Source organism: Pelophylax lessonae, assembly GCF_965119305.1.
Source record: "Pelophylax lessonae genome assembly, chromosome: 2".
Lineage (NCBI taxonomy): Eukaryota > Metazoa > Chordata > Amphibia > Anura > Ranidae > Pelophylax > Pelophylax lessonae.
The window spans coordinates 43,484,464-43,501,530 of NC_138769.1; the positions used below are offsets into that span (position 1 = coordinate 43,484,464).

Consider the following 17,067-nt stretch of genomic DNA (forward strand, 5'->3'; position numbering starts at 1 on the left):
ACAGGGGAACCACACAGGCCCCCTGGAGCATGGGGCCCGGTTGCAATTGCAACCCCTGTAGTTACGCCCCTGGTCAGTGCTACAGTATGTAAATGAATCAAATAAAACAATGACTTCATTGTAGATAGACAAAAAAAGCTGCGAGGATCGTGCACTAAATTGCGATTTGGCGCTCTAAAATTTGATGACGATGAGCCTGATTCAAAACTTATCACGAGATAAGAAAGTTAAACAGGAAATAGATAAAAAGAAGTAAAATTAAATCAAAAACAAACAAACAAAGAAAAAAAAATCCAACTGTAATTGGCTAATTAATTTAAATTTCCATGCCACGTAATATTTGTCACATAAACCCTTGGACAATGCCTCATATCCCTATCTCCATCATCTGGACAAATATTATTCAGGTTGTGTGCTTTACTCATTACAGTAAAAAAAAAAAAGAGGTTATCAACGCCAATTAAGCAAACAAAACTTTGATATAAAACTTTGTCTGCGAGGAGAGCAGCACACTTCTACTTGGCTGCACAGGAGAACAGCGATGGAACGCTACAACTTCTGCTTGCTGGTGGCTGCCCTCATCATAGGGAGTGAGGCGTACCTACCTGTGAACTGTAAGTGTCCCTAGAATAGGAATCTTCATAATATGGGGAATATAGCAAATCATAGGAACTGCTTCCTGTTAATATGACATTATTATAAGGTAATAATTAAGGGGGGCCGGGCTGTGGCCAGTGTGAGTAGAAAATACCCTTGCCTCAATGGGAGTAAACAGGACCCCATCATTGGTATTAGTGTGTGTGAGTGGGGGGGAGGGGGATATTGCTCCATTGTTGGTATCATGAGAAGGAATAGTGCCCCATCATTAGTGTCAGTGGGAAGAATAGTGCCCCATCATTAGTGTCAGTGGGAAGAATAGTGCCCTATTGTTGGGGTCAGTGTTAGGAATAGTGCTCCATCATTGGTATTAGAGAGGGGATATTGCCCCATTGTTGGTATCATGGGAAAGAATAATGCCCCATCATTGGTGTCAGCAGGTGGAATAGTGTCTCATCATTGGTGACAGTGGGAGGAAAAGCCCCCCCCCCCTTTTGGTGTCAGCAAGTGGAATAGTGTCCCATCATTGGTGTCAGTGGGAGGAAAATGCCCCCCCTTTTTGGTGTCAATGGGATGAATAGTGTCCCATCATTGGTGACAGTGGGAGGAAAAGCCCCCTCCCCCCTTTTTGGTGTCAGTGGGGGGAATAGTGTCCCATCATTGGTGTCAGTGGGGGGAAAATGCCCCCCCCCTTTTTGGTGTCAATGGGATGAATGGTGTCTCATCATTGGTGACAGTGGGAGGAAAAGCCCCCCCCCCCTTTTTGGTGTCAATGGGGGGGAATAGTGTCCCATAATTGGTGCCAGTGGGAGGAATAGTTCCCCCCCCCCCCTTTTGGTGTCAGTGGGAGTAAAAGTGTCCCATCATTGGTGACAGTGGGAGGAAAAGCCCCCCCCCCCCTTTTTGGTGTCAGTGGGGGGAATAGTGTCCCATCATTGGTGTCAGTGGGAGGAATAGTCCCCCCCCCCCTTTTGGTGTCAGTGGGAGTAAAAGTGTCCCATCATTGGTGTTAGTGGGAGGAAAATGTCCCCCCCCTTTTTTGGTGTCAGTGGGATGAATAGTGTCCCATCATTGGTGATAGTGGGAGGAATAGTGTCCCATCATTGTGGTCAGTGGGAGGAATTGTCCCCCCTCCCCCCCTTTTTGGTGTCAGTGGGAGTAAAAGTGTCCCATCATTGGTGTCAGTGGGAGGAATAGTGCCCCACTATTAGTGTCAGTGGGAGTAAAAGTGCCCCTTCGATGGTGTCAGTGGGAGGCATAGTGCCCCGTCATTGGTGTCATTGGGAATATTGTGCCTTGTTGGTATCATTGTGAAAATAGTGCCCCACCATTCATGTCAGTGGGAGGAATAGTGCCTTGTTGGCATCATTGGGAGGAATAGTGCCCTATTGTTGGTGTCAGTGAGAGGCATAATGCCCTATTGTTGGTATCAGTGATAATAATTATACCCCATTGTTGGTGCCAGTGGGAAGAATAGTGTTAGAGAGAGAGAGAGAGATGGCACCAATGCTACAGACACAACAACAAACATTATTGACCATAGAAATTATGATATGCATTTTTTTATGCATTTTTTTCATGTTTCCGATGCATTTTTAATGTGTTGCCACTGAAATCCATGAGGCTAAAAACACATGTTGTTGCATCAAAAAAAGCACCTGCATTTTTTTCCAATGATGCATGGAAGAAAAACGCACAGGTGTAAATGGGCTCAATATAAAATATGGTAATCCTGTTGTCGTGAATTGTTGTGCAACATTTATCTCATGCAAAGGTATAAATGGGGAATTAAAGTAATTCTAAAGTCTAAAGGTTTTTTTACCTTAGTGCCTTCTCTGCATTAGGGTAAAAAACTCCCTACTGCCTGTCCTACCCACCCCCATTCCTAAACACTTACCTGGCTCCTGTCTCAGATGCAGCACCGCTCCCCTCACTTCCTGCTCTCACAGGAGACACTGAGGGCAATGGGAGGCATAGGCTCCTGCTACTGTCAGTCAAACTCCTGTGAGGAGGGAGCAAGCACTGTGTGTCTATGGACACACACAGCCCGGCTCAGGAGCGTGCATGCACAGTTGCCTCCTTAGTACCCAGCTTGCTAAGGAGGCACCCAGTGGAGGGTGGAGTGGGCAGCGCTGGCAGGGATCTGCCTGAAATGGAGGTAAGCAACATATCCTTGCAAAATCATTGCACAGGGCAGGTAAGTATACCATCTTTTTTTATTTTTAACAAAAAAAAAAATTAGCATTTAGTATCACTTTAAGGTTAGGTTCATACTTGTCCCTCTGCATTTTCATGCTTTTTTTGCTCTTGGTAAAAAAAAAGGATAGGCCTTGGATAGTTTATTGCATTTCAAGGGTATAAAGGGGTACCATCATCCTAATAATAATGGTCATCAAAGAAAATTAGGGGCGCCCCCACTGTGCCCCCCAGTAGGGAATAAATGGACTATCTCGGTATCCAAAGATTACAAAAACATATTTAAAAATGATGACATTTTATTTATACATATTTAAAAAAGAAGGACACATGTTTGTTGAATTACCTTTTTTTGTTCTTCTTTTAAATGCATTTTTCGTGTTTTTTTATGTAGTTTCCATGCAGTTTTAATGGGTTTTAATGCATTTTTTTAGGCATTTGTTATATGTTTTTCGTGCATTTTTATGCTGTTTTGCATGCGTTTTGCATGTGATTTTTTCATTTTCTTTTTACATTATTTATGGACTTTAATACTTTTTTTTATGTGTTTTTTAGGCAGTTTTCATGCATCTTTTATGTGTTTTTATATGATTTTCATGCATTTTTCAAATGTTTTTCATGCATTTTTATGGTTTATGATTTTTATATATTTATTTATTTTTTTCAGATATTTTTCATGCATTGTTTTAAGCATTTTTCAGGTACTCCTTGTAAAGTATATAGGGCCTAAATAATATAACCATTTGTTATATGTTTTTCATGCATTTTTATGCTGTCTTGCATGCATTTTTCATATGGTTTTTATGCATTTTTTTTAAAAAATTTTTGGACTTTAATACTTTTTCTTTATGCGTTTGGTTAGGCAGTTTTCATGCATTTTTATGCATCTTTTATGTGTTTTTTTATGATTTTCATGCATTTTTCAAATGTTTTTCATGCATCATGCATTTTTATGATTTATGATTTTTATATATTTATTTATTTTTTCAGATATTTTTCATGCATTGTTTTAAGCATTTTTCAGGTACTCCTTGTAAAGTATATATAGGGCCTAAAATGCACCAAAAGAAAAGAAGCACTTTTTTCCAAGGTTGGCTAAATACATTCAAAGAGCATCACAAAATGTGCAAAATCTGAGGCTAGGTTCATACAAACCAATTTCTCTGAAATTGCACCAAAGTAGTACAGGAACCTTTTCCAAAATCGCTCTATACTGAGTTGTATAGATGTAAATGGAGACCATTGAAAACAATATTATTTCCATTTTCATGTAATTCTGTGCAGCTCCCCAGTCAAGTTCCTCCACCCCAAACTCACTCTTCCATGTCTTTATGGACCTTGCTTTGTGTACTGGTGCTCAGTCATGTTGGAACAGGAAGGGGCCATCCCCAAACTGTTCCCACAAAGTTGGGAGCATTAAATTGTCCAAAATGTCTTGGTATGCTGACGCCTTAAGAGTTCCCTTTACTGGAACTAAGGGGCCAATCCCGACCCCTGAAAATCAACCCAGCACCACAATCCCCCCTCCACCAAATGATAAGAACCAGTGCACAAAGCAAGGTCCATAAAGACATGAATGAGCGAGTTTGAGGTGGAGGAACTTGACTGGCCTGCACAGAGTCCTGACCTCAACCCAATAGAACACCTTTAAGATGCATTAGAGCGGAGACTGCAAACCAGGCCTTCTCTCCAACATCAGCACCTGACCTCACAAATGCCCTTCTGGAAGAATGGTCAAACATTCCCATAGACACACTCCTAAACCTTGTGGACAGCCTTCCCAGAAGAGTTAAAGCTGTTATGGCTGCAAAGGGTGGGCCAACTCAATATTGAACCCTACGGACTAAGACTTGGATGTCATTAAAATGTGCATTTAAAACATGTGTGTCCAACCTGCAGCCCTCCAGCCATTGCAGAACTAAAAGTCCCATGAGGCATTGCAAGGCTAACAGTTACAAACATGGCTCCCAAAGGCAGAGGCATGATGGGACTTGTAGTTTTGCAACAGCTGGAGGGCCACAGGTTGGACACCCATGATTTAAAGGCAGGTGTCCCAATACTTTTGACAATCTAGTGCATTTATATATTTAAAAAAACACTCAGGGGTTTATTTACTGCTGTGCAAACGATCAATATTCACGTAGCCTTTGTGAATAATCACTGTAATGTGTGATATGTGTATTTCCTATGATCGTTAGCTCCATCTAGTGGCCATAATGCGGTATTTTCTTGATTGAAGTATTTTAGGCAAATATGACCTTATGACCACTAGATGAACACCCTTTCCAAAACTAAGGCATAAAAAAAGTTTTTTTTTAGGCTAGATATACAGTACACTGTAAAAAGTATTTTGTGATCTAAACACTTCTGTCTCTGCTTCACTTTTAAACAGATAGGTGCGGAGTCCAACCCAAATCAAGAGACAACTGTGGCCACTCCATGATCACCGAGGAGGAATGTCTGAAGAAGGGTTGTTGCTATGACAGTTCAGTGATGGACAGCATCTGGTGCTACACTCCATGGAAATTCGAAGGTGAGTAACATGCTGGATACATTTTTATTAAAAATAGATGACAACTCCGACAGAATGACACTTCATTTGTGGAAGCTGTCCCTTCGCTCCAGCGATGGTCGCATAGCTGCTCATCTGTGGGCAAGGTGTGCTCAGGTGCCATTCAGAATGATGCATTTAATGTGCACTGTCATGCCATGTAAAGTAAAGCTGGCAGGAGAAAACTGTGAATCACAGTTCTTCTGTATATCACAGTCCTCCTGTACATCACAGTCCCCCTGTGCATCACAGTTCTTCTGTATATCACAGTCCTCCTGTGCATCACAGTTCTTCTGTATATCACAGTCCTCCTGTACATCACAGTCCCCCTGTACATCACAGTCCCCCTGTACATCACAGTCCCCATGTACATCACAGTCCTCCTGTACATCACAGTTCTTCTGTATATCACAGTCCTCCTGTACATCACAGTCCCCCTGTACATCACAGTCCCCATGTACATCACAGTCCACCTGTACATCACAGTCCTCCTGTACATCACAGTCCACCTGTACATCACAGTCCCCCTGTACATCACAGTCCCCCTGTACATCACAGCCCTCCTGTACATCACAGCCCACCTGTACATCACAGTCCTCCTGTACATCACAGTCCTCCTGTACACCACAGTCCCCCTGTACATCACAGTCCTCCTGTACATCACAGTCCCCCTGTACATCACAGCCCTCCTGTACATCACAGCCCACCTGTACATCACAGTCCTCCTGTACATCACAGTCCTCCTATACATTACAGTCCCCCTGTACATCACAGTCCTTCTGTACATCACAGTCCCCCTGTACATCACAGTCCTTCTGTACATCACAGTCCTCCTGTACATCTCAGTCCACCTGTATATCACAGCCCACCTCCCACCTGTACATCACAGTCCCCCTGTACATCACAGTCATCCTGTATATCACAGTCCCCCTGTACATCACAGTCCTCCTGTACATCACAGTCCACCTGTACATCACAATCCACCTGTACATCACAGTCATCCTGTATATCACAGTCCTCCTGTACATCACAGTCCTCCTGTACATCACAGTCCACCTGTACATCACAGTCCCCCTGTACATCACAGTCCCCCTGTACATCACAGCCCTCCTGTACATCACAGCCCACCTGTACATCACAGTCCTCCTGTACATCACAGTCCTCCTGTACACCACAGTCCCCCTGTACATCACAGTCCTCCTGTACATCACAGTCCCCCTGTACATCACAGCCCTCCTGTACATCACAGCCCACCTGTACATCACAGTCCTCCTGTACATCACAGTCCTCCTATACATTACAGTCCCCCTGTACATCACAGTCCTTCTGTACATCACAGTCCCCCTGTACATCACAGTCCTTCTGTACATCACAGTCCTCCTGTACATCTCAGTCCACCTGTATATCACAGCCCACCTCCCACCTGTACATCACAGTCCCCCTGTACATCACAGTCATCCTGTATATCACAGTCCCCCTGTACATCACAGTCCTCCTGTACATCACAGTCCACCTGTACATCACAATCCACCTGTACATCACAGTCCTCCTGTACATCACAGTCCACCTGTACACGACAGTCCCCCTGTACATGACAGTCCCCCTGTACATCGCAGTCCCCCTGTACATCACAGCCCTCCTTTACATCACAGTCCACCCTTTAAAGCAGTCCCACAGTGTCCTTAATTCCCCTTCATATTGTTGTGCCCCTTTACACATCACAGTGCCCCTTTATAACGCATCACAGTACTCCCATAAACATTATAGTGCATCTTCACACACAGTGCCCCTTCACAACACAGTGCCCATTAACAGTGCCTCTGTACAACATAGTGCCCCTTCACAACACAGTGCCCCTTCACATCACAGTGCCCATTAACTGTGCCCCTTCACAATACAGTGGACCTTAACAACATAGTGCCCACTAACAGTGCCTCTTCACACACAGTGCCCATTACCAGTGCCCCCCTGACAACACAGTGGACCTTAACAGTGCCTCTTCACAACACAGTGCCCCTTGACAACACAGTGCCCCTTGACAGCACAGTGGACCTTAACAGTGCCTCTTAACACACAGTGCCGCTTCACAACACAGTGCCCATTAACAGTGCCTCTTCACACACAGCGCCCATTAACCATGCCTCTTAACACAGTGCCCCTTCACAACACAGTGCCCATTAACAGTGCCCCTTCAAAACACTAGAATCGTCCACGTCCTCAGCCCCACCAGCTCAAAGACTTTACTAAACTCAAACGTTTTTACCAGGGGACCTAGCCCCGGGGATGTTCTCACTGTCCCCACTGTCAGAATACAATAACTCAATGGGAGAGATCTCTGCAATAACAGCATTTGTGTTGATGCAAGGATCTGTGAGTTTATTTTTGTTCAACCCGTCAGGTGGGTGAAAAAAAAAACCCCTCAACATGTATACTCTGCTTAAGAACCACCAATAGCCAAGCAATTGAAAGCACCACACTCCAGATGGACCTTCAGTTTTGTAACAATTCAACTATTTACTGACTCCCCCAGGACACCCTGACCCTCCAGGCTGCTATGGCAGTTTTTTTTCTCATTTGTGACATTCCACTAACCCTTGACTAACAATGAGCCTCAAATCAAGGGCAGGTGGCTGGGGAAAGAATTATTCAGCTTCGCCAAATTTTTTTAGAATAAACACCCTGCAGCCTTCACCGGAACAACCCTTGCCGCTTCACCCTGCCCTTCTGACTTTCAACCACCAATCTGGTAAGATCTACACCATGCCCACTTGATCTTCAACCATCAATCTGGTAAGATCTACACCCTGACCTCTGGCCTTCAACCACCAATCTGGTAAGATCTACACCCTGACCTCTGGCCTTCAACCACCAATCTGGTAAGACCTACACCCTGTCCCACCTGACCTTCAACCATTAATTTGGTAAGACCTACACCCTGACCTCTGGCCTTCAACCGCCAATCTGGTAAGACCTACACCCTGCCCATCTGACCTTCAACCACCAATTTGGTGCAATCTACCTCCAGTCCATCTGTTCTTTAATCATCAATCTGGTAAGACCTACACCCTGCTCATCTGACCTTCAACTGCTAATCTAAGAAGACATGCATATTCCCCTCTGACCTTCAACCACCAATCTGCTAAGATCTACACCATGCACACTTGATCTTCAACCATCAATCTGTTAAGACCTACACCCTGTCCCACCTGACCTTCAACCATTAATTTGGTAAGACCTACACCCTGACCTCTGACCTTCAACCACCAATCTGGTAAGACCTACACCCTGTCCCACCTGAGCTTCAACCAATAATTTGGTAATACCTACACCCTGACCTCTGACCTTCAACCACCAATCTGGTAAGACCTACACCCTGCCTATTTGACCTTCAACCACCAATTTGGTGCGATCTACCTCCAGTCCATCTGTTCTTTAATCATCAATCTGGTAAGACCTACGCCCTGCTCATCTGACCTTCAACTGCTAATCTAGGAAGACATGCATATTCCCCTCTGACCTTCAACCACCAATCTGGTAAGACCTACTCCCCGTCACACTAAATTCACATTTTAACCCTTTTATGACCTGTTTCCCACATTATTTATCCAAACCCTCAATCCATTTTGTTCTTCTTCAGGTCTCACCATATTGTAGAGGTGGGATGAAAGGTTTAGTGTAGTGTAACACTTCTGATGGTAACATTTTTAAAAATCAATCTATACATGAAGGACAATTGAGAAGGGAAAGACAGAGGGATTTGATTTCTAAAGGGAGATTGTCCCTATAAATAATTAATTTGGTGGGAACTAGATTGATTCAGTATAATAAAACAAGGGCAAATCAGAGAGACCTGATTGGCACTATACAGGTACCCAATCGTGTTGACCAGTTGATACCATGTATTGCCCTCATGTATGTTGAAGACTGTTGGCTCGTGTACTGATTCTCTTATTTGTATTATGCAGCCACTGAGTGTAATCCAACTGGACCCAAGGCCAGAGTCAACTGTGGGTTCCCCGGCATCTCTGAGAAGGACTGCACAAGCAAAGGATGCTGCTTTGATGACACCATTCCCCAAGTGGTGTGGTGTTACCAGCCAGAAATTCAAGCAGGTACAGTATACAGTATACAAATGATAGCCAGTTCTTTCTAAGAACATGCAGGTTTTTATTGCATGCTTGTACCTGTGGAGAAGGGAGGAATTACCACTGAGGGTGCTGGTGTGTCCTACAGAAAATATTAGCATCACTGTGTCCTTATGACCTTGGGCAGTAAAAGAGTCCTCTAGAAAAATCTCACCTAAGGGTCATTTTACAAAGAGAAAATGCATACTTTAATGTCACCTTCATGTATGCTTTGGGACATTTTATGGAATACATTTCTAGTTTACAAAGTTTTTAGCCCATGGCTTATTTGCTGCAGGCATTATATGTCATTGATTTCTGCTTTAGGAATATTAAATCTATATATAGATGGCGTAAGTATAGATGGAAGCTAATTTATCTGTTTTGTCTATCCAGTCCTAAAAGGTACACAGCCTGAGACCTGATTTTTATCTTCTGAAGTTTATAAACACTTACATGTCTTGTCCCTCCCCCAAGGCAGTGATTGGACAGTGAAAGAAGGAGCAGCTGGCTGACTCTTCTCTCTCCTTCCATCAGTGTGCCCCTTGTTAGCACATGAGCACTGTAGCTAGGAACGCCATTAGAAATTAGTTGGCCCCATGCATCCTACTTGACAGGGCCCCCTAAAATTTACATTGGATGAGTCTTTACTGTGGCATGGATCTTTGTTTGTCTGCCACCCTCCCTCAATTCCTCCCACAATCACCTTGGTACCTTTGTGCACTCAGCCCCAGGCACCATGGCTAGACATCCAGCCTAAGCAAAAACTCTACAGCCTCCATTGTTCCACCTGGTGGCTACAGAAAGGGAAGCTGGCTTAAGTCCCAACCAAGCAGCCAGGAATCCTCAATCTGAGCCACAAATGCTACACTGGGGCCTCCCACAGGCAGTTTCTGCTGACCTAATAGGGCTCAGAGATGGAACAGAAGTACTGCTGGTATACCCCTATCAGCAGCCCTGACTGCAGCAGAATTGATTGGCTCATTGTGCTGCTTCTTCCAGTTGGAGCACTGCTGTGCAGGTTATTAAAAGAGGCTAATACCAAGTCAAATTCAAGTACTTAGGCTGCGCTGTAAAATACATGTATTAATCTATACAGATGAATAGAAAGCTGCATTAATTAGTGTCTGGTAAATCAGCTTGGAGTTCACCTTTATAGAGATTTTTGTCACTCATTTAGGGCAAATTAACACAACCTTCTACTAGCCCACCACTCATACTAACTCTTGCCCCCTTACTTCATTGTGACTGAGCTGTTGCAACCAGCCTGGGTGCTTGGGCATAGGGAAACAGTTGATTACCTTTTAGCTGTTGTCGTTGAGGAGAAGAAATTGAGGTTTCATTCAAGTTCAAGATAAAGCAATAGGAGTATATATATATATCAGCAATAATGTTATGACCACAGAAAGGTAAAGTGAATAACATTGATTATCTTGTGTGGGTGGCAAAGATTAGGATATTGTGAAGCAAGTCAGCATAATCTCCAATAGAAAGATGTCAGAACACACAGTGCATCGCATTTTGTTGTGTATGGAGCTATATAGCTGCAGACCAGTTAGGGTGCCAATATTTACCCTTGTCCACAGCCAAAAGGGCAGAACTTGACCACGGGGCAGTGGTATAAGGTGGCTTGGTGTGATGAATCACATTATTTTTTACATCATGGGGATGGTTGGGTATGTGTGTGTTGCTTACCTTTAGAAGAGATGGCATCAGGATGCATTATGGGAAGAAGAAAAACCGGCAGAGGCAGTCTGATGCTTTGGGCAATGTTATGCTGGGTCATCTGGTCATCTTGGCTTCTGCCATTCATGTGAATGTTGCTTGACATTTACCACCTACCTAAACATTTTTGGTGACCAAGTACAGCCATCTATGGAAACAGTATTCTCTGATGGCAGTGGCCTCTTTTAGCAGGATAATGCACCCTGCCACACTGCAAAAACGGTTCAAGAATGGTTTGAGAAACACAACAATGACTTTGAGGTACGGACTTGGCCTCCAAATTCTCCAGATCTCAATTCATCGAGCATCTGTGGGATGTGCTGGAAAAACAAGTCTAATCCATGGAGGCCCCATCTCACAATTTACTGGACTTAAAAGATCTGATACTGATGGCTTAGTGTCAGATACCACAGAATACTTTCAGAGGTCTAGTGGCATACATGCCTCACCGGGTCAGGACTGTTTTGGCTGCCAAAGGGTGACCTTTTTAATATTCCGAGGGTGGTTTTATATATATATATATATATATATATATATATATATATATATATATATATATATATATATATTGTAAGGGGTTGGCTCCGTAGCGGGTGTGGGTGACCCCTTGGCTGGGTTCGCTACATAGAGAGACAGCCGAGGAGTGGTTGAAAACAACGGTCTATGGTTTATTGTTCCAATTTGCTGGAAACAAGTGCAAGCATCCAAACAGCATAAATCAAACAAACATAAAATAAACCCTGGCCACTTTGGGCGTCTACCTTCACAACACAGGAACCTACCTATGGTGTCTGTCCCAACCTACTGCTGGGCAGACACTGCTGGTCATACAGCAGAAAACCAATAGTCTATTTGTTTTCTTTTTCACACAGAAAAAGTCTACACCACCTCACCTTCAGAAGTCTCTCAGCTCACTGCTCTCCTTAACGCACAAAGCCTCAGGATGCAGCAATCAGTAGTCATCCTCTAGATAACTTATAGAGGCCTTAATTGCCTCATTCTGAATAGCTGAAGCTTTCCAACGTCCTTAAACCTTTCTGGCTACCTCCGCAGCCGACACCTGATAGTAATTGGTGAATTGTCTAAACAAGGCAGAAATGTATATCCCATCTGTGACAACATCCCCAGATGTATCTGACTTCCTGTCACAATATATATATATATATATATATATATATATATATATATATACAGTATATATATATATATATATATATATATATATATATATATATATATTATCTAATGTACTTACGCATACTTATGATAATTGAGAGCAGTTACTCTATACTGTGTTTCAAAGCTTAGATCCGGCTCAGGCAGTTCTAAAAATGATAAAAACATATATAATTCTGGGTAACCGTGATGTAGCTAATGTTTTTTCTTTTTCACTTTAGTGGAACATGACTGCAGTGCTGTAAATCCCCATAGCAGGGCCAATTGCGGACCACCCGGCGTCAGTCCTGATGAGTGCATAAAAAATGAATGTTGCTTTGACAACTCTGTAGCTGGTGTACCCTGGTGCTTTAAACCCGAAGTTAAGAAAGGTTGGTTTTCCTGCTGCACTTTTTTTTAGTCTGTTGCAAAAATATTCACGCAAATAATCATTTACTGAAAAATGTAAAGACAATTCAGCCTAACCAGAATACAGATTTTAATATTTGGTAGATGCCTGGAGAGTTAAACCACCTGACAGTCTCCTCTATCACTCCTGGGTCTTTTGGGTCTTGACATCTACTGTGCCCATTATGAGGCACTTCTGCCATCCCTACTGGATTTTTATTTAATTCTTATAGTGGTTCCCAACCTTAGTCCTCAGGTATCCCCAACAGGTCATGTTTTCAGGATTTTCTTCACCTTGCTTAAGTGCTTTAAATCAGTGACAATGGCTTGGTATTTATGACAGCTATTTTGTCTAAGAAGTTCCCAAATCATGGCCTATTAGGGGTACTTAAGGACTGAGGGTGGCAACCACTATAAAGCAGAAAGTGACAGGAGAAGCTGAACACACACAAGGTGGGTAAGGACATCCAAATCTCCCAAGTGGACAGGAATAGAGCTGGGGAATCAAGGCAGGGAAATCTCATTGTTGGGGTATCCTAGACCTACAAGAAACCATGATCTGACTTAGCTCACTAGGCATCACCTATATGGAAATATCACTGTTGGGCTATATCACCCTTTTAAGCAGATCATTAGCCTCAAACCCCCCTCCCCCTCTCCAAATTTTTTTTTTGTCTTCTGCACAAATCTGATACTCACCCACCAAGTGGATTAAGCACTGCTGAGATCCTCTTTTGTTTTGCCTCTGCTTGGTCTCACGTCGCCATGTTCAGGTTGGACATGATCAATGGGCGTCAGTTTTCCGGGGGTTCAGTCAGCCAGCTTCTGCTTGACCTTGATTCCTTTACTGAATGGATGTTTTCTGGGATATGTGTCGTGCGTATCCCAGGAGGCAAAGGGCGCACAGTGCGTGTAATTCACCTAGGCCCAAACACATTTTTTTGTAAAAAAAAACAAAACAAGAAAAAGACAGCACTATTTAAGGATAGGAAGAGAGGATAGGAGAGGAGAGGAGGGAAGAGTGTCGAAAGGGTCAAGAGTCACCTTAAAGTAAATCTTTCCTAAGAGAAATATGGCAGCTTCCATTCTTGTTCTCTCTCTCTTTGAAAATACTATCCCCCGGATTCTCATTTACTTCCTCTTTCAGTGACACCCTGTATTGTCGCGGGCATAGGAAGTGAGGAGTTATTTTCCCAAAGGGGCCCAAGACAGAAAAATTAGAAGTTCTAACTGTGCTTTATCAAAAAAAAAGCCAAAGTACAAGGACTATGTGCAAAGTGCAGGTCCCCAATAAATCCAATTTTATATTATAGTAATAGATGGAATTGGGTGCTCAAACATTGTTTAATGAAGTTCATATATAAAAGTTATACCCCTTTACAATGTATATTTTCTGTAACAGAGACCATCCAGTGCGCCGTCATGCCCAAACAGAGAGTGAACTGCGGCTACGCCGGCATTGACATGGACAAGTGTTACGAGAAGGGCTGTTGCTTCGACTCCAGTGACCCCGATGCCGCATGGTGCTTCTACCCAGACATCACAAATGGTAATGTAGTCACAGACTGAAGTGCTGCTATACCTAAACCACATCACTGTCATACATCCAATAGAGGTTATAATCCCATAAAGCTGGGAAATACACCCTGATTCCTTCCATCATTCAGTAGACCCTTAAGTTATGATTTGCGGGCTCGTTTTATGCATACATCTTTCTTGTTTGGCTATAGCAGTCCTTAAAGTGTATGTAAACCCTAACAATGGGTAGAGCGGAGAACGGTGACTAACAGTCATCTGCTCTCAGTTCGGGGAGCTGTGAGAACCAAGCGATCTGTGGTGTTCAATCGTTCGGCTCTCAGATTTAGAGTCCGGGATCAATGCTGCATCCACCTAGGTAAGTATAATTGTTCAATTAAAAAAAAAAAAAAACTCCATACTTCTCTTTTAATAACCAGGTATGGACCTTGGTGTGCCAGTTACCTCCCCCCCCCCCAAGAACTTTTGAAAAGTGCATGGGATGTACTTAATACACCCTGATCCTTCCTTTGCTGAAGCTCCAGAGTTCTGTGAAATTTTGGGGATTGGCTGTCATTTTTAAAGCCAGATCCCAATCTGTGTTGCACTGACTACTGTAACAGCCTGTCCAGGTCCTGAAGTAGCAAAGCAACTTCAAGGCATAAACATGTTCACCATGCTTCAGAGTTGGGGTCTTTTGATCTTGGGATGATGACACCGAACATAAGAAAGGTTCCACCTACATACTCCCTAAAGGAGAGGTTGGGCTGCTCAAAAAATTAACATACATTCTCACCTCATCTTAGTGTGATGCTGCAGCTATACCCCGCCGGTTCTAAGGCCCGAGAACTGAGCGATCACATGACCACTGGTCACTCAGTTCTCAGTCTACTCAGAGTGGAGGGCAGTGACTATCTGTCATTGCTCTGCTCCTCCAGTGCTCACTGAAGTACCGGGCAAGGGGCAGAGTGGGTTTCGGCTGGTTCTTGCCCTCAGCTATGCACTGAATGCCAGAGCCAGCTGTCAATCAGGCAGGTGGGTGGATCCCAACAATATTGTCAGGACTCTTCCAGACCCTGGGGTGGCTCTGTGATGTCAGCTAACAGCAGGCGCTAGCTGACTCTGGGTCAAAGGAGGGCAAAAGTAAGTGCACTATTGTGACCCCCAAGAGAAGTATGGCCAAAAAAAGTTTGAAAAGAAACACACCATGCCAATTTTATGTGCAATTTGTTCAAATAAAGTCAACAGTGTCTATTGGGGTGTACTTGCTTTGACTGTAATTTATGAGGAAGGTTAGACGCTGTAAATCTGACGATTCCTCTTATTTTTCCTGTTTTTCAGTGGTAATCGTGGAGTAAGAAGATCGCCAGGTCACTCACTGCTGATTCTGTCCTTGTTCTTTGCACGCCCCATTCTGTCTGATTGTTCTGTTTCCTGGTTTTCAGCAGTGTCTGGTTCTATCTCCTGTATGTTGCTTTCAGAAACAATACATCCATAAATTACACTGCATCATTGTCTTCATTTATTGTCTCCTTGGTACACCTATATATCACATTTGAAAAGGGTCATTCCATCCAGAATTGGGTCTTCAGTTTTGGACGGATGCATGTGAGCTGAACCATTAAGGCCTTGTTTAAAGGGTAACTCAACTTTCCACTGATGTGGTAACCTTACAAGCAGACCTGAACAAAATAATAGGGTGGGCAACTACATGGCAGATGAGATTTAATGTTGAAAAATGTAAGGTAATGCACTTGGGTGTGTCAGGGAAATCACCTTTAGACTACAAGCTGATTCAAAGAAGAATGCATTTAATACTCGTATACGAGGAGACAGGTTATACTGACATACTGCTGTTAGCTACTATGACCCGTCTGGTTTGCATACGTGTCTTCTATCCTTATATACATTCTGGACATCATTAAGATTGAAACCCCCCCCCCTTCCTTTGGACAATGATTGATGGCCTGTACCGCCTTTAATATATCCTAAGGGGGGGGGGGGGGGTTGAACAGTAGTCTATTGTATTCTACCTCCTCTATAAACATCTGGACAGGATATACAGTGTCATGCAATATAGTGTAAGCCTTTGTTAATGTGAGGTCTTTAACAAAAAACATATGACAGGATATGCAGTAGCCACTGTTTAAATTATTAGCAGAATCTGCTGAAAAGATGCAGTTCTAGGAAACTATATATATATATATATATATATATATATATATATAAATATATATATATATAGATATACATATATATATATAGATATGCATACATGATTATAACACATATAATAATTATGAAACATTCATAATTTCTTTAACAGGGTGTCAGAAATACGAATGCAATTTTCTCGCTAGGGGGCGAACCTCTGGGTGGATCTAAGACAGGAAAAGGACCTGGGGGTCCTAGTAGACTACAGGCTTGGCAATGTCAAACTGCAAAGCCAACAGAATACTGGCATGTATAAAAAGGGGATTCTCTCCAGAGATAAAACAATAATTCTCCCACTCTACAAGACTCTGGTTCTTCCGCATCTGGAATATGCCGTCCAGTTGTGGGCACCGGTCCACAGGAAGGATGTGCTGAAACTAGAGAGAGTCCAGAGAAGGGCAACAAAGATAATTAGGGGAATGGAGGATCCCAGCTATGAGGAAAGACTACAAGCATTGAGCTTATTCTCTCTGGAGAAGAGACGATTGAGAGGGAATATGATATCAATGTACAACTACCGTACTGGTGACCCTAGCATAAGGAACAAACTTTTCAGAGAAAGGGAATTCAATAAGACACATG

At 43.1% G+C, this 17,067-nt stretch overlaps 1 protein-coding gene across 1 annotated transcript; it reads left to right on the forward strand.

Annotated features, from left to right (window-relative positions):
• The first annotated feature begins 526 nt into the window (after window positions 1-526).
• Window positions 527-15,770, forward strand: LOC309547496 (uncharacterized protein). The gene is made up of 6 exons (XM_082247366.1): window positions 527-614; window positions 5,186-5,326; window positions 9,310-9,456; window positions 12,591-12,740; window positions 14,159-14,305; window positions 15,613-15,770. Exons 1-6 carry the CDS (start codon window positions 542-544, stop codon window positions 15,627-15,629), a joined length of 675 nt encoding a protein of 224 aa, XP_082103492.1. The 5' UTR covers window positions 527-541; the 3' UTR covers window positions 15,630-15,770.
• The last annotated feature ends 1,297 nt before the right edge of the window (window positions 15,771-17,067 follow it).

Excerpts from the sequence above, each read along its gene's own strand:
- LOC309547496 (XM_082247366.1), top strand. The coding sequence starts at position 542 with ATGGAACGCTACAACTTCTGCTTGCTGGTGGCTGCCCTCATCATAGGG. Across the intron at positions 9,457-12,590 it reads CCAGCCAGAAATTCAAGCAG|TGGAACATGACTGCAGTGCT; the intron begins GTACAGTATACA and ends TTTTCACTTTAG. Across the intron at positions 12,741-14,158 it reads TAAACCCGAAGTTAAGAAAG|AGACCATCCAGTGCGCCGTC; the intron begins GTTGGTTTTCCT and ends TTTCTGTAACAG.